A 17,980-nucleotide genomic window follows, 5' to 3' on the forward strand; every position below is an offset into this window, starting at 1 on the left:
GACGTGATGGGATCGAAACACCGGCCTTGCTCGCCCAGCAAGTATACTGGACTCGACGCTCATCCTCTGCAAGAAGCTCGCTCAACGGGCGCGCCGGTCGAGTCGGTGGTGTCACGGGCTCGCCACACTTCCGCGACGTTGCGAAGACGGGTGGCGCATGGGAGATGCCGAGCGAGCTCGGGGAGCCCGGTCGCGGGTTCGCGCTACTGTCTGACCTAGACCTCCTCGCGGTCGAGGCTGTCTTGTCGATGCCCTGCAGTGTGACTTTGTCTCTTGGCCGGCTCATCTGGGCCCCCGTGCGGGCCGTGGAAGCGATGTGGACTGAGAGAGTAAGATATATTTATAAGCCGCCTACGCGATTGAGGATCGCCATCCATGGTCGCCGTGGAGTTCGCCGGCCCGATCCAAGGCTCCGCGGGACCGGTGTCTTGACTCGGCTATGTGCGTGGTTCGCGCGGGCCTGGGTGGACGGAGGTATTGCAGTGCTCGAGAGGCCGAGGGACGGGATGAACCTACGCACGCACGCCGAATGGCTAGACCTCGCAGGTCCGAAGTGAGTCGGAGATGTAGCAGCAATCGTACGGAGGTTATGATCGTGGGCGCACCGCACCAGTCGCGGCCCCGAGAACTCACGCGTGCATAGCGTGAACGTTTGAACCACGGTCGTCGGCTCGCAAGCGGGAATGTTGAGTAGGGTTGCGCACGGACCGCGTGGTTTGGTCGCGTAGCGTCGAGAAGCTGCGACGAAATATGCCAGCGATGAGTGGGTGTGAGGCGAGTATAAACAGCTCAATAGTGCTGTTGTGTTCTTAAAAATGGATGGCGAAGTCGATGACGTCGTGCATTTCACTCCCGGAATAGCATCCTGGCCACGCCTACCTGTGCAGCAGCACACGTTTGAGGCCATCGTCTTGCGGACGACGCAGCAACGCCGCTCTCAGAATTCGGAGTCCGGTCGTTCGCGCGAACTGATGTGCCGCTGCGCGCGCAATACCCCCGTCGTGAGTCGCGATCGTGTTCACGGGTTGGGCTGTCACGTATGGGTGCGTGCTTCGAACGATGGAGAGAACGCAGCGTGGGGCGCCCCGGAAGGGAGAGGGCGGTGAGGGCGGGTGGACGGTTCTGGAACGGGTCGAGGCCTCCTGTCTGTCATCCAAGAGTATTCGAGCCGAGCGCACCGCGGGTAGAATGCGGGGTACGGGTGAGGAATTCCGAAGTCAACTACCGCCGATCTCGCAGGGGCCTGAGGCAGCTGACTGAGGTCCAAGTTCAAGGCAAAGCACAAGTTCGAAGAAACCACGCGAAGTCGGTGGCGGGGTCTGGACTGGTCATGGGCAATAGCGTCGTTGATGTTAGCGAAAGTGCTTGATGGTCGTGGAAGAAATGCCATCGAGGAACAGCGACCCTCAACGACCATGGTCAGACTTTGTGAGGCGCGCGCAGCTGGCGTTGTGGCGCCAAAGCGCATTTGTAGTCGGCACGCGCCTGGGCCTGTCGCCGACGCAGCCTGGGCCCCAATCGACCGCCGCCCTCCGCCCGTCGTCGCGCGCTCTCTGCGACTTTGTCGCTTCGGTGCGTTCTGACAGATGTTCGTCCACGATCCACGGACGACAAGCGATGGTCTTGAAAGATCTGTCCGTTTTGGAGCCCGTCCGCCTTCGCGTGGGCGTTGGATGAGCGAAAACTGGGCGTCGGGAGGAACCGGGCATCGATAACGGGCGGAGATGACACGAGGCCGTGCCGTTCATTTCTCGGCGGTCTGCAGGCGCTCGACGGCGGCGGAGGGCGGGAGTTCGCTCGAGTTCGTCGGTGCCTGATTGTTAGACTGCGACGGCCCAGACCGCGGTCCAGGCCCCGGTTCCCCATCCCGCACTCAACGTCCACGACGGCCTCGGCCTGGCCACGGACCTTTGCGACTCCCGCCAGGGTGGGGGTCTTAGGCTGGGGGTAGCGGGAATTGGACGGGCGCGCGTGTGTGCCGAGCATAATTTTCAGCCCGCGACAAAGAAATGGCGGGAGACGCTGCCATAACGGGCCGGTCCACCTGCCGATATGGGCCGGATTCGGCGCGGGGAGGTGAACGGGACCGTGGCTGGGACGGGCACGCTGCTGCAACGGATCTCTTCAAGACGGACGCTGCTTGTCCTCCACCTCCTACCCCTCATAACAGATGGACAACTCGCCCTCCTACCCGCCTCTCCAGCGCCAGCTCTTCCCCTCATCCACCCTCCCTCCGCCTTCTCAGCTCCATCTCGGCTCCCTTCCCCGGAGCAACGTCCTCCCTCCCATCTCACAACTCCCCCCCTCCTCCCGCTACCCGCCCCCGACGTACACCCACCCGTCCCTCTCCTCCACCGTCTCTCCGCTCTCGGGCCAGTCCCTCTCCGCATCCGCAACTCTGCCTTGGTCAAATCAGCGCGCCTCATCGTCGCGCGACGACCTTCCCTCTGTCCGTCGCCTGTCCGAATCCTCCTCCCGCCTCCCTGAACGCGACATGGCCCGCGATTCCTCCCACGACCACCTCTCCTCCCATGTCAAGCATGAGCCCGAAGATGCCATGCCATCCACATCAGACTTTGTAAAGAAATTGTACAAGTACGCACATGCCCCTTTCACCACACCTCGGTCGCTAATCCACACTTCCGCTTCCCCAGGATGCTCGAAGACTCGTCTTTCGCCGACGTTGTCGCATGGGGGCCCCACGGGGACTGCTTCGTCGTCAAAGACATGAACGAGTTCACAAAGTCCATCCTCCCCCGCATGTTCAAGCACTCCAACTTCGCCTCCTTCGTTCGCCAACTGAACAAGTATGACTTTCACAAAGTACGCATTCCCCTTGGCTTCCCTCCGCCAACAGACGTGCTCAATTTTGTTTTCTCACAGGTCAAAAACACGGACGATAACCAGTTTGGCGAACACGTGAGTCGCCTTCTTTTCCTCCCCCATTCTCTTTGTTGCGTGACGCCGAGGGAGGGCGTGGCTCGCATGGTCGGGCCGGCGGTCCAGCTTGTATTCTGAGCTCGGCGGGGCCTCATAGGAGGTTGCGGGCGCGCAGGGAGACGACGGGTGTGGTGCCGTTGGCAAGGAGAGTGGGTGTGGGCGGCGGCGGGATGTCATGGGTGGGTTTGCGCTTCGTGCGCCGCCACCGCGGCATGCTCGTGGTGTGACAGAGGGTGTTGTGTGTTGACGCGGCTGCACCCTCGATATCAGAGTGGTGGTGAACGGCGGGCTAGAAACGGATGCCGCGGAGCATGCCGTTGCTCGAAGGCTCCGCGTGAGGTTCGAGTGGGCTCGCGCTGGGAACAGGCTCGTCGAACTGCGGAAAGTCGCTCTTCCGTGAGACCAGTGTGATAGATGTCCGCGCAGGGCTCAACTCCCTACTCGCCGTCAGTTTGCCTCGCGAGGACTCGTACCGCGCATCGTGCCTGCGCATGTCCATGTCTTTAGCCCTTGACGGTTGCGAACTCCTAACGCTGATACCCCTTTTTACAGAGCTGGACGTTCCGACATCCAGACTTCCACGCCGATCGGCGAGACGCTCTTGAGAATATCAAGCGCAAAGTCCCCGCGGCGCGGAAATCAACAGGACGAAGCGCGAACTCGCCCAGTCCATCATCCGCCGTTACCGTTGAGTCGCTGCAAGCTCAGATCGAGCGGATGACGCGCGACCAGGACGAGATGGCAGCACACATCCGCTCGCTTGAGACCAACTATCAGAACGTGCTTTCTGAAATGGTCAACTTTCAGCGAAACATGGCGCAGCAGGACGGGCTCATGCAGAATTTGATTCAGTACTTCTTGCAGTTGGAGAATGGTGGGACCGTCTCTTCGTAGTAATTAATCGCTCGCAGCAAGCTAATGTGTACTATCTGCTCTCTTTTTTATGCTCTCTATCGCTCTCTCGCGCTCTCGCAATCACCTCGCATTTACCGTCCAAATCATCCCACGACCGCGGCTGGACAATGTCGGAAAACCACCTCCACCCCCGAATCTCGAATCACTGTCGCTGGCGACCATGGACCGACCTCGGCCTCCTCCCGCTCTCGCCCCTCCCGGCCATCGCTCTGGAACCTCCCGCCACTACCGCCGGCGCCCCGCCCTCCGCCCGGTCCAGGCAAGCTCAAGACCGAACAGATCTCGAACCCCGCGTCGGGCTCGTACGCGCCTGACCCCAACCCCTTCCTTCCGGCCATCGAGGCCCAGCGCATGATGGGCGCCTATCCCGACGGCGACATCGCGCGCGCGTCCCTCGCCCAGATGAACGAAATCTCGCGCCGCGCAGAGGTCGCGGGCATGACCTTTAGCGCAGGCGGGAGCTCGAACGCCGCCGCCCCTGCCCCCGCCGCCGGCCCCAGCAGCGCGGGCGCAAACCCCTCTGGCGCGGCGGCCGCGGCGGGGGGCGCCCCCGCACGACCAAGCTCGAGGGCGACGACGATCCTCGCGGCGGCGGCGAGCCTGATGCCCAACCTCGACGCGCCCGCTCGGCCGATGAGCAGACAGGACGCGCTCGCACGCATCGAGGAGCTCTCGCGGATGCGGCCGACGCCCGGTCCCGCGCTCGACCTCACCCAGAACGCTCCCGCTCCCGCTCCACCTCAGACGCCCACGGCGGCAGGCAAGGCGCGCGCCCGGCGCGGCCAGGCTCAGGCTCAGGCGCAGGCGCAGGCTCAAGCTCAAGCTCAAGCTCAGGCGCAGGCGCAGGAGCAGGAGCAGCAACAGCAGCAGGCGTCGACGAGCGCCGCTGCGCAGGTGCAGGCGGGCCCGCTCGACCCGGCGTTCAACCCGGGGATGTTCATGGAGAACGCGGCGCAGTACGGGCTCTCGGTCGACCCGGGCTCGATGGACCACGAGGGCCTGCAGGTGTTCACGGTCGGGCACCTCCTCCCCCGCTCGTCGCTCGAGGACGCGAACGGGAACTGGTCTTTCGACCCGAGCGTGCTCAGCCGGCCCGAGATGGTGCTGCCCACACCCGAGGGCATGGGCGGGGACCCGGAGGAGGAGGGCGAGAGCTCGCAGGCGGGCGCGGCGCCGGACGTCGTGCCGCCGACGCAGTTCATCAACGCCCCCGCGGCGGGCGCGGCGGGCGCGGCGAGCGGGAGCGGCGGCGGGATGGCGCGCCCGGCGAGCGCGCAGACTCTACGCGTGCGGCGGTCGACGTACGTGCCCGGGTGGGCAGTGCCGCCGCGGGTGCTGCTGGTGGACGACGATGTGGTGAGCCGGAAGGTGTCGAGCAAGTTCCTGCAGATCTTTGGGTGCACGATCGACGTCGCGGTCGACGGTGTCGGGGCGGTGAACAAGATGAACTTGGAGAAGTACGACTTGGTCCTCATGGTGCGTCTTCACTGCGTCTTTTAGGGCTCCGCTCCGGGTTGCTCACGGCATGTGCTGTGTACAGGACATCGTCATGCCCAAGCTCGACGGCGTGTCCGCGACGTCGCTCATCCGCCAGTTCGACCACATGACGCCCATCATCTCCATGACCTCGAACTCGAAGCCAGCGGAGATCATGAAATACTACTCCTCCGGCATGAACGACCACCTCCCGAAGCCGTTCACCAAGGACGGCCTCTGGGAGGTGCTCGAAAAGCACCTCACTCACCTCAAGGTCATCCAGACGCTCTCGAGGGTGCCCCGCTCGGTCGGCGTCCCGCCGCTCTCGGACCCGTCCTTCGACCACGCGCTCGCGATCCAGCAGCAGGCGCTCCCGCTAGGCTTCCCGCTCGGCGCGGATGACGAGGACGGGAAGATCAACCCGCTCGCGGGCATGGGTCTCACCGACGAGCAGTACACGCTCATCCTCCAGAACCTCGTCAACGGCGAGTCCTTCAACGGCCTGAGCTCGCTCGAGGGCGCGGCCGAGTCCAGCAAGCGCGCGCTCGACGACGGCGGTACGGACGGGCGCGACGCGAAGCGGAGCCGGTTCGAGGTCATCGAATAGGTGGGAGCGAGGTGTCCTGTTCCTCTCGAGTATCCTGCGCGTGAGGGCGCGCCGCTGCGGGCGCCTGGTCAGGCGCCTGCGGCACTCCCCATGAGGGCAGGGGCGGTTGTTGGTTGTTCCCATGGTGGAGCCTGGCCCTCGCCTCCTGTTTGCCCTTCGACTTCGGCCCCCCGTTCTCCTTTCATCTGACCTGCGCACATTCTGGGCCGAGTTCGCTGGCGCGTTTCCCCCTGTCCGTCACCCACATCTTGTCGCCCTCTGTATAGTCTCACGCCCCTCGATCCTCTCTCATATGCCCGCTTCCGTCGCTGTGTCCCTCGTCCGCACCCCCTTCTTCCCACACCGCCCACGATCACCCGCCTCCTCCTCCTCCCTCATCTCATCACGCACGATACGCCTCGCACCCCGCACCCCGCACCTCGCACACATACGTTACGCAAGCCCGCCCGTGCACTGTCTCCGCCGCCCATGGCGACCATCTCCGACTCCTCGCATGCATGCATTCATACATTTGTCGAATTTATCTGTACATGTATCTCTAGCACACGCAGCATCAGTGGAATAGCATACCTCCGCATCCCCTTCCCTACGGCGGCAGCACTACGACCTCTCCCTCGACGCGCATTATCAGGAGCACCGCTCCCTCGGGCAGTACCATGATCACCTATGATCGGGTTGCGATCGTTCCGCTCTGCTTCCGCCGTAGCTACGGCAGAAGCAGAATCGCGGATCATGAAGGTGGTAGAGTCGGATGGGAGTACGCACTTGCCGACGCTCAAGGCCTGAAGAGCGACCCGATATGTGCGTTTCACTTGAACTTTCAGCTGGCCCGCGCTAGAGAACGCTGACTTGTCAGGTCGATAGAACCCGGACGATCCGCAGATGTTTCCGCCGGAGGTGAGCAGATGATTGATGAAGGACTGCGCACGGAGTCGAGTGAGCCATGTCAAGTACCTCCGACTGTGCGCAGGATCCGACTTTCGGCGCTTACAAAACAAACCTTCAGGACTTCGGCCTGACATTGCGGCCCTCACTTGCTCAGTCGAAGACGATATCTTGGAAGGTATTCCAAAAACCTGACCGAGATTTCAAAGTCAAGTCTTTCCCTTCACTTCACTTCAATCCTTTCCTGGTTCTCACGGGCGTTATCGCGCCCCATCATCTCTGCTGTTCATCAGCGTCCATTTCTCTCACCGTCTGCTTCCATCTCTGCGAACTTCAAATGCCGTAAGGCCGTGCATCGTGCGCTAGGTTTGTCACGCGGTGCAGAGTCTGGCTTCTTGACACTGATTCTGACAGGGCCAAGGCTTTTCGTGCCTAGCGATGCGGCCGTATGATATAACTGTAGGAAGGCGGACGGCCACGCGCTTCTGTTGTTGTTTCCCGCCTTTGCTCCACTCTTTTCCTCTGTATAGAATGGGATTCGAAGTACTAGCCCTCTATGCGCTCGTAGCGCTGTCGCGCCACGTCCGCGCGCAGGTCCATACCAACGCGACGTGCTCCAGTGATTTCGATTGGGTAAGTACTTCCCTCCACGAACAGCGCGCGCGACGAGAGCTGACGCCTCCCGTCACAGATGAACAATTCTAAGGGCCAGAGCCCCTGCCTGGTTACTGCCTGGCTATGGTCTCCCTGTTTCTTCCCCGGTACGCAGCTTGCTCATTCGTATAGATTCGGATCGCGGATCTCACGCGCACCGCAGAGTCTTTCGTTCCAGCACTCGCGCCCGACGATCTTTACGGAGGGCCTGTATCTACCGCCGAGTCCGACCTCTGTGAATGCAATACCGTCGCATTCTCCACAGTCGCTGCGTGTGGCATATGCCAAGGGCGCGGGGACGGTGTCGTCCCGTGCGCTTCTTGCCTTGCCGTCCCCGTCTCGAACGCTAACATGAACTTCCTCTTCCAGATGGTCTGCGTATGACAAATTCTGCACTAAGACGGCGGCAGTGTCAACGTACGTAGAGCTCTTGTTGAAATGGATAATAGCACGCAGAGTGAGCGAGTGCTCAGTCGGAATGGAGAGACGACTAATTATATCATACCTAATAGCACGCAGAGTGAGCGAGTGCTATGGGCGACGTAAGTACATGTGTCGTAGACAGAGTACCGTAGGAGACATACCTCAGTCGGAATGGAGAGACGACTGAGGAGAGAAGCGCAAGCGCCAGCGCGAGATAGACAAGAGCGCGGGCGCGGCCGAGCGGAGTATGAATAGTAAGTAAGAGTAAGTAATAGTCCATCTAATCGAGTTGTAAACACCATTCTAACACTCCCCCTCAACGAGAAGAGACGGACGTAGGTGAGGAGAGTCCCAATTGAGCTGCGAAACGGAGGTGTGTAACCGGAGCGAGCACCTTTGTGAAGATGTCGGCGACATTGTCCTCACCGCGCACATGCTTCACGACAAAGTGCTTGCGCTGGACCGCTTCGTGAACCCAGTGTAGCGCGACGTTGATGTGCTTGGTGCGGTTCGACACAGCATCAGGCTGGTTGATGTATCCGATCGCGCCTGTGCTATCCATGTTCTGCGTGGTCGGTGGAGGTCGAGGGTTCGTCGGCATGAGGCGAAGCTCCTGGTAGACTGAGCGGAGCCAGAGGACGTCGCGTCCACAGTTCGCGGCTGAGTAGAACTCGGCCTTGGTTGTAGAGGCAGCGACAACGGTCTGCTTCCGTGCGGACCAAGAGACGACACCCTGGCCGACGAAGACACAGTGGCCGGACGTGGACTTCATCTTGGCCGTGTTTGCGTAGTCAGCATCGCACCAGGCTACAGGGTCGATCGGACCTTCGCCGCCCACAGTGAGGACGAAATCGCGGGTCTTCTTGAGGTACTGGAAGACACGCTTGACAGCGAGGTAGTGTGAGCGATTCGGGTTCGCCATGAACTGAGCGACGTTCTGGACAGCCTTTGCAATATCGGGTCGAGTCCAAACAGCGATGTGCATAGGGTTCACCACGGGTGACCCTCGGGTGATTTTGATTCGACCCGCACCCGTACCCGCGCACACCCGCACCCGTAGACCCGAGGGTCAGCATACACACGGGTCGGACGGGTATCTCACGGGTGTGCACCCGCGGCGGACACCCGCGGGTGAACAGGCCTGGGACGAGTCACCAGTGAGGTATTGCACGCAAGAGCATGCATGCGATACCGCACGCGCGAAACGGCATGTGCGAGATGAGGCGCATGAGACGGCACGCGCGAGACCAAGACGGTGACGCGCAGGAGATGGCACGAGAGAGATGGCGTGGGTGAGACTCCAGTATGGGCGAGAAGGCGCAGACGAGAAGGCGCGGGACAGAGACGGTGCGGGCGAGGGAGATGGCGCATGGGAGAAGGGAGACGGCACAGGCGAGAGACGCTGTGCATTATTATATTTATTGTACACTACTACAGGAGGGGACAGATGGAGGGAGGCAGAGGGCGGTGCCGAGGCGGGCGAGGCAGGGGAGGGCAGCGCGGGCGGAGGTAGGTGACGCGGATGCAGGCGAGGCAGAGATGGAGGAGGGCTCGAGGGAGGAGGCGCAGGGCCGGGACGAGGCGGAGGAGGTGAGGCGGGGGGAGCTGGATGAGGCGGGGGGAGCTGGACGAGGCGGAGGAGGGCAACGCGGACGCAGGCGAGGCGGACGCGGGGGAAGACAGTGCGGAGGAGGGCAGTGCAGAGGCGGGCAACATGCGCGGAGAAGGGCAACGGCGAGGCGGGCAATGCGGGGGCGGGCGGCAGTAAGCAGATGGGCGGTGCGAAAGGGGCAAGAAGCGTAGGCGGAGCAGGGCGAGGAGGAGCAGGACGGGCGAGGAGGGTGGAGGCCAGCGCGGAGAAGGGCAAGGCGGGCGGAGGAGCGCGGTTTGGAGGAGCGCGGCGCGGAGGCGGGCAACGTGGACGGAGGCGGAGGAGGCGGGTGACGGGCAGAGGAGCGCGGCGCAAGAGAGGAGGGTGGTGTGAAGCAGGGCGGCGTACGCGAGCGGTGTGCGCAGGCAGCACGAGCGGAGGAGGACGAGGAGGGACGAGGAGGAGCTTGGCGATGCAGAGGCGGGCGACGCAGAGGGAGGTGGCGCAGGCGGACAACATGCGCAGAGGAGAGTGGCGCAGAGGAGGAGGGCGACTTGGAGGGCCGAGAGGAGGAGGGAGGACGTCCTTGGCCTGTTGTAGTTGTCGACTGGGCAGCAGGGAGGACGGGTGGGCGTTGGGAATACGGCAGGGCAGGGCGGAGGACTCACCAAAACAGGGGCCGCGGTACATCGCCGCGGCCCCCATATTCCGATCTCCATACTGGTGACGTCCGGATGGACGTCCTCGTGCGCTCTCGACGTTGTGAGGGAGGCCGGTAAGGTGGGTGAAGGACGGCATGGAGGACCAAGGTGGAGGTCGAGGTCGAGGGCAGGAGGGGGAGGGGAGAACAGTGTCACCAAGTGACACTGCAGTCCAACAGCAGACGACAGACGACTGTGTAGTCGCTATCGTTTGCTTGGACAGACGGTGAGGCAGAGCAGGGAGCAGGCGGTGGAGGAGAGCAAGGACGGCGAAGGACGCGTGGCGCGCATCACTCGATGCGCACCACGCGTCCTTGCCGCCCACTGGGGCGCTGAGAAACGGCGAGGGAGACGGCGTGGGTGAGGGAGACGGTGCACAAGAGACGGCGTGGGCGAGAGGGTGCAGGCGAGAGAGGGCGCGGGCGAGAGACAGCGCGAGCGAAAGACAGCGTGAGCGAGAGATGGCGAATGCAGGCGAGAGACGGCGCGGGCGAGGGAGACGGGGCGAGGGGGACGGTGCGGGCAAGAGGGCGTGGGTGAGAGAGGGCACGGGCGAGACAGAGCACTGGGCGAGATGGTGCGGGCGCCGAGACAGTGTGTGCGAGACGGTGCGCATGAGGGGTACCGCGGTACCGAGTGGTATACGTACATGTACTTTGTCCGGCCTCCAGCCACCCTTACTAAGCAAATGTATAGCTAGTGGTGTTCGGCCCGACGCGTCAGCCTCAGGTGCAGTGCTAACGGGTGCCAAGGGTCCACGGGTCCTGGAGATGAGACCCGCACCCGCACCCGTGGTACCCGCACCCGCGAACCCGCACGGGTCACCCGGACCCTTGGTGATCCCTAGATGTGCATGAGTGTACCAACGGCCGAAGCGTACTTGAAGTTCTTCATGAACGCTGCGTCCTTGTCCGAGAGCGAATCGACCTGGGGAGTGAGGCGTACACCGAGTTCCATGGGCGAGTCAGCTGTGCGGGCATCAGCGAAGCCAAACTCCTTGAGTGCTGTGTCGATCTTGTGCGTGTGGTTGAACGACACTGTCTTCGCCTTGAGATCGCGTCCGACCTTGACACCGAGAAGGACCGATCCTGCGATGGGTCCGTTGTCCTTGATCGGGACATGCGATGCGATCTCGGCCTTCAGCTTCTTCATCAAGCGTTCAGACGGGCAGAAAAGTGCGAGATCGTCGACATGTGAGGTGATGATGGTGAGGTCGTGGTCGCCCCGGATGCGGTAGAAGACGCAAGGGTCAGATCGACAGATCTTGAAGCCAAGTTCAATGAGGATAGCGCAGAGCTTCTTGTACCAGAGATGGCCGGACTGCTTCAGACCGTAGAGCGCCTTGCGGATGATCCAGACGAAGTGCTCCTTGCCTGGCTCCTCGAAGCCGGGTGGCTGCTTGACGTACGCCTCTTGGCCTTCAGGTATCTCGCTGTTCAGGAACGCGGAGTTGACGTCGACAACGTGGATGGATGCGCCGCGCATCGCCATGATAGCGCAGATCGCGCGGAGCGATTCAGGCTTGACGACAGCGGCATACGTCTGGTTGGTGAAGTAGTCGACGTTGGGCTCCTGTGAATATCCTTGAGCGACGAGACGAGCCTTGTAGCGTAGAATGCGACCGTCCGTGTCGCGTTTGACTGCATAGACCCAGCGCGTACCAATCGGCTTGCGACCTGGAGGCAACTCGACGAGCTCGAAGCTGTCTAGCTCAGCAAGCGAGTTGATCTCCTGGAACATCGCGTCCTCCCAGTCGTTCGCGTCCGGTGATTCCATTGCCTCCTTGTACGTCCGTGGTTCATCGCCTGAGAGTGCGAAGGTGAGCTCGAGGAGGATGGAGTCCTCAATCTCGCGGGCATGGTCGGACGAGTCATCACTAGACGTGATGGGTGAGAGATCGCCAGGGAACGGATCAGCTCCCCCTGAGCCTGAAGCGTGAGGTGCAGGAGGGACAGATGGAGGAGTGGTGGTCGCAGTGATGTTCTGCCGGATACGAGAGGAGCGACGAGTTGGGCTACCTCCACGCTTGGTCTTGGACCCACGTGGACGGCCTCGTTTGCGTGGGACAGGTTCTGGCGCAGGAACAGGAGGTGAAGAGGCCGGAGCAGGAGGTGGTTTGGACGGTGCCACTGGCGTGAGGCTGGACTTGATGAGAGGAGCATCATCGGTAGGATCGTCCTGAGAAGAGGAAGACGAGGGACCAAAGAGCGAGTCGTAGTAGTGCTCCCCCTCAGCCGAGGTGCTGGGGTAACCGTTCATGTCGTCGTTGAACCTGACGTGAATTGAAGTAACCACCTTCTGGGAGCTAGGGACGTAGACCCGGTACGCCTTCTGTGTGCCCGAGTATCCAACGAACACGCCCTCGATCGCGCGAGGATCCAGCTTCTTGCGTGACGGACTGTCGTTGTAGACGTAAGCACGACATCCGAAACGGTGCAAGAAGGTCGCATCAGCAGAGCGGCCGATGTAGAGCTCATATGGGGTGCGGCTGCCGAGGGAGGAGGTGGGATTTCGGTTCTTCGTGTAGGCAACGTAGTTCACCGCTTCGCCCCAGAGGAACAGAGGGGCGTTGGCGTCAGCAAGGATGGTCCGGACACGGTCGAAGAGGCTGCGGTTCTGTCGTTCCGCAACACCGTTCTGTTCGGGCGTACGAGGTGACGTTGTCTCGAGACGGATTCCGCGTTCCCGAAGGTACGACGTGAACTCGTTGGAGAGGTACTCGCCGCCGTTGTCCGCACGGAACGTGGTGAGCTTGCGGCCGTTGTCCCGTTCGACCTGAGCGAGCCAGTCCTTGAAGGCGGAGAACGCGTCGGACTTGTGCCGGAGGAGCGCGATCCAGACCCAACGTGTTGAATGGTCCGTAAAGGTCATGACATAGCGCTTCCCGCTAGGCGTCTGAACCTGCGCGGGGCCCCAGAGATCCGAAGAAACGAAGGAAAGGGGGTGCTTGGGTCGTTCTCGCGTGGAGGGCGGAAACGAGGCACGAGTCATCTTGCCCTTGATGCACGAAGGGCAGACCGGTGTGAGGTCGTGCCCAGGCAGGTGCCCAAAAGTGGAGAATCCACAGGACAAACCCAGGAGTGCAGGTGGGTCAAGGGTGCTGGGCTCAGGCTCTGGAGCCGAAGGCGACAGAACGGACGGTCTAGGTGACTCTAGACGTCGAGCAGAGCGAGCAGAACAGAAGAAAAGGTGGCAAACACACGGAGAAATGAGCTATGAAGGGTGAAGGTGGTGGTCAAATCTGAGGAAGGCCCAGAGGCGGCCGCTGTGCTAAGTACATGGCTGACTAATCAAACCCTAAACTAGCTCCAAACGCGAAAACATAGGGCAGGGCCCTACATCTCCCCCCAACTGAAATCTTGACCGTCCTCGGTCAACTGCTAGGCAAAACGCGAGAGTATCGTAAAGTAAATGAGCGCGCGAGATATCGTAGAGGTCCGTGAATCCTTTCGAGAGATATCGTAGAGGTCCGGGATTCCTTTCGAGCGAGCGTGCGTGATCGATAAGCGATAAGCCTTCAGAAAGAGAAAAGGGGGCGGCTGTAAGCGATAGGGGTGAAAGGGAAACTAGCAGGGAGTCGACGAGTACGTAATGGATGTGGGGATAGCGTATCGAGTTCGTGGGAGGCGTGGTGAAGTGGGCGATGTGCAGGGGAGGAAGCGTGGCGGCCGCAGCAGAGACGGCCGCGCCGAAGATCGGGGGGCGCGCAGATCGCAACGCGGAAGGGGGCTTTCGAACGGGGAGATCGAAGCGCACGAGCGTGCCAAATCGCGTGCCAAATGGATGCGGAACGGGCGAGATGCGAGGGCGAGACTGGGGGACGCAAGAGGTGGGGGCAAGGCAAAGCGGACTTACGAAAATCCAAGCACCACCCAACCAAATCTCCTCCAAATCCTACGGCCAAGCGCGCGTTCGAACGGCCTTGACGACGCGCACCGAACGAGCCCGGCCGCGTCTTCTACGGCGGCGGGACGGGCGAGATCGCGCACTGAACAGAGGAGGAAGGGGCGCCAGCGGCAGGCGCTCTTGCACAACACAACGACCGAACGAGCGAGGCGGGTAAGGCGCCGTTGAGCACGATCGAGTGGGGGCAACGAGGGCTGTCTGACGTCCAAACCTCACGTCGAACAGGCGAGATCGGCAGCGGCGGCGGTACGGAGCGGCAAAGTCGGCAGCACGAGGGGAGAGCGTAGAGAGCAGGGCGGAGAACACCTTGCCGGACGTCCAGGAGACCACGCATCGTGACGCGCGAGGCGGCGTTCGAATGACGTGTTCGATGCGCACCTATGCGCCATATCGCACGACAAGCGGACGTGGGACGGGCGAGATGCGGGGGCGTACGCGGGAGGCAGCGGGGCGGCGAGAGGGACAACGCAGATTGCGTCGTCAGCGACGCAAATCTCCTCCAATTGTTGCGTCCGAGGCCTCGTTCGGAAGGTCTCAACGACGCGCATCGAACCGATCTGGTGACGTCTTCTACAGAGGCGGGGCGGGCGAGATCGAGCACCGGAAGGAGGGAAAGAGGGGCTGACCGCGGGCGCTCTTGCACAGCGCACAGCGAGCGAACGAGTGCGGCGGGCGAGACGGTGGCGGGCGAGTTCGAAAGGGGGTGACGAGGGCTATCAACGCTCTAACTTGCAGCGCGATCGTAGCGGAACTGGGGAGGCGGCGCGTCGAGTCCGGGTCTGAGGGTGACCAGAGGCGGCAAGGAGATGGCAGCGACTGCGGCGAGTGAACGGCTGCGTTTCTTGGCGGCGGCGAGGGCGCGTTCAATGAGGGGTAACGAGGGGAGCTCGCGTGCCAAATCGCGGGCGGAACGGACTGGAGATGGGGCCGCGGTGCTCAAAATCGCGAGGGTCGAGGAAGGGGCAGATAGCGTGGAGGCAATGATGCGGCGGCGGTCGTGGACGATACGGTGAGCGTACCGGCGTGCATGAGGATGCGTCGGAAAGCTCTTGACGAGGGGAAGAGAGGGAACCCAGCCGTGTCGCAAACGAGCTCCGAACCGTCGAAAGACGGGAGCATCAAGTCGGCGACATGACGAGCGCTCTTCTGTCGCACAAGACGACGCGCAGCGGGACGACAACAGGGCAGATCGCGGAACGGGGCGGCTCGTCGAAAAGAGGGGGGAAATGCGCACAAAACAAACCCGGACGAGCGTCGAACAGGGGAGAACTCGGGGAAGGGCAGGGCGACAGTCGGCCGGAGGAGGCCGTGGGCGGGCGCGAAGGGTCAGGGCGACGTCGAGGAAGCGCACGGGCTCCGATTGCGACGCGGAAGCAATCGCCAAGAAGCCTATGACGACAGCTTCGAGGCGGCGGCGCTCGCGTGGCGAAAGAAGCCGGGATCGGCGCGAAGTCGAAGCCTGAGGCTGGAGAGCACTGTCCAAGTCGAGGGCGGCAGCGATCGCGACGTAGGTCAACGACGACGGCACGCGTCACGACGCGGAGGGGCGCGCTGGAAAGCCACGGACGACACGCACGAAACGAGCCCAGCCGTGCGGAAATCGGCGGCGACGTCGCGGACAAACGGGGCGGGAGATGTCTTGATGGGGAGGAGGAGGACGGCGTCTTCGAGCGAAACGGCCTGGGGCGTCCGGCGGCGGAAATCGGGCGTGTTGGCCGCGATATGACGGGGGACGCAAGGGCTTTCGAGCGCGAAAGGAACGAAGTGCGTACGACGAAAACCGACGGAGATGTGGCCGAGTCTTCGCTCTCCTGGTCTCCCTGGGCAGCTCTTCGTGTCCTCGGACGACTGTGCGATGAGTTCGGGGCGTATCGACGCGAGAAAGGCCTCGATCGAAAGGTCTTGACGAGACGGATCGAATGATACCAGGATCGAGGCGAACGGACGGCGGGAAGGGGATGGATGGCACGATGAACGTGTGGATGTACCTCTGACTGCAGAGCTGGAGGAGGTCGAGGCCGACGAACTGGCATCCAAAAGACCTGGAGACCACAGTCAACCACAAGAACCCCCTGCGGTGGTCACCAGAATGTGAGGTCGTGCCCAGGCAGGTGCCCAAAAGTGGAGAATCCACAGGACAAACCCAGGAGTGCAGGTGGGTCAAGGGTGCTGGGCTCAGGCTCTGGAGCCGAAGGCGACAGAACGGACGGTCTAGGTGACTCTAGACGTCGAGCAGAGCGAGCAGAACAGAAGAAAAGGTGGCAAACACACGGAGAAATGAGCTATGAAGGGTGAAGGTGGTGGTCAAATCTGAGGAAGGCCCAGAGGCGGCCGCTGTGCTAAGTACATGGCTGACTAATCAAACCCTAAACTAGCTCCAAACGCGAAAACATAGGGCAGGGCCCTACACCGGGCCGCTTCACGATCACGCGCAGCGACGCAATCTTGCCGCCGCGCGCGAGAGCGAGGCAGTTCGCGACGAAGGTCACCGCCGTATGGACGCGCGCGGCGGCGCGCAGTGTGACCGCGACGAGTTGTTTCCAGGGGATGAACTCCTTGAGCCTCTGCAGCACGTCCCAGAAATCCTCGGACTTGTTGAAGTAGCGACTGTAGAAGTACCGGAAGGAGAGCTGCGCGTGGGCCTCCAGGGCCCCAGCGAGGAGGACGGTGACCTTTAAGGGGCTGAAGTCTAGCTCGAGTGTTGTCCAGTGTACATGTGGGGTGTACATGGAAGGGACTCGCAATGAAACGCTGTCTGTGGTGACGACATGCATGGCTGCCGATGAGGGAAGGTGGAGCTTAGGGATGGGGAGCCAGGGAAACCTGTCACCATAAATGAAGACGTATTGGAGGCGGGGGAGTCGTACGGTGTACAGCTGCCCCCTGCGGTTGTGCAGATGGACGCTATAAAAGGCTAGACTCCTCAGTGTAAGGCTGCAGGCATCGAGGATGTCTAAGAGGGACCGAGCGAAGACTTTGTACGTGCTCGACAGGGATAGATGTGTGATGGATCTGTACGGAAGAGAAGGAAAGAATGTGATGTTGCTGAGCACAACCATGCGAAGGTTTTGGAGAGCATTAGGGAACATATCGCTGCCTCCGTCTCTGTGTGGAAATCTATACAGCCGTGCGACGTTTCCGATGACGGTGATTTCTTCGAGATTGGGAAGATCGAAATCCACGGCCTTCATGTGTGACTCCGGGTCCCACCGTCCCATGATGACCAGATGGCGAATGCGTTGAGCGTGTTCCGACACCGAGGGGTCAATGCGGCCTTCGTTGTCGAAGCGATACTGAATGCAAAGTGGCGCGCTTTGAGAACGATGCAAGAACAATTCTTTTATTGTACTGTTTCGATGGTTGACCACAGCGATGCCATGCTGAGCGTGACAGCGCGCCATCGGCGGCACACTGCACACAATTGCAGGCGGTTGACCATGCGCGGGTAGTCAATAAGATAGTCTTCTTCACTTTTTGGTGGCCATATTGCAGCGTGTTGGAAGACAACGGCGAGGATCTCGGCAGGAATGGTGTGGATGGGGGGTAGTAGGGGAGGTTCAACCGACTGGGCCACCGGCGGCGTATCCTGGTTCTGAATGAAGAGTAAGTCAAAGACTCTCTCTATGGTTCGGATGCACGTCACGACTCACCTCTGCTAGTACTGTGCTTAGCACTGTGATGATCACGGTCACGACGGGCTCACCTTGGCAAGAGATCTGAGCTCATTTGCAGCAGCTCGAACCATGGATCTTGCATCTTCTCCAGTTCTTGGGTCAACAGAGACGGCGTGCAGGGGCTTCGGACTCCGACGGAGTCATCAAGGGTCGGGACTCGGACCAGCGCCTCCACTCCTCGTCCCACGTGATCGATATGTGCGACTAG

At 61.7% G+C, this 17,980-nt stretch overlaps 2 protein-coding genes across 2 annotated transcripts; one reads left to right on the plus strand and one right to left on the minus strand.

The window, feature by feature from the left end:
- Positions 1–2,494: 2,494 nt before the first annotated feature.
- On the plus strand, positions 2,495–5,938 carry BXZ73DRAFT_90536 (HSF-type DNA-binding-domain-containing protein; the record flags this gene model as incomplete). The annotated part of the gene is made up of 6 exons (XM_048025672.1): positions 2,495–2,595; positions 2,655–2,823; positions 2,884–2,919; positions 3,493–3,814; positions 4,115–5,331; positions 5,396–5,938. 6 exons carry the CDS (start codon positions 2,495–2,497, stop codon positions 5,936–5,938), a joined length of 2,388 nt encoding a protein of 795 aa, XP_047876851.1.
- A 10,526-nt stretch (positions 5,939–16,464) lies between these two features.
- Positions 16,465–17,843, minus strand: BXZ73DRAFT_102283 (uncharacterized protein; the record flags this gene model as incomplete). Its single annotated transcript, XM_048015181.1, has 3 exons — positions 16,465–17,391; positions 17,448–17,690; positions 17,802–17,843. The coding sequence occupies 3 exons, from the start codon at positions 17,841–17,843 to the stop codon at positions 16,465–16,467; spliced, it is 1,212 nt and encodes a 403-aa protein (XP_047876852.1).
- Positions 17,844–17,980: the final 137 nt, after the last annotated feature.

The sequence above is a fragment of the Epithele typhae genome (genome assembly GCF_022376455.1).
Source record: "Epithele typhae strain CBS 203.58 chromosome Unknown BXZ73scaffold_31, whole genome shotgun sequence".
NCBI classification, from domain to species: Eukaryota; Fungi; Basidiomycota; class Agaricomycetes; order Polyporales; family Epitheliaceae; genus Epithele; species Epithele typhae.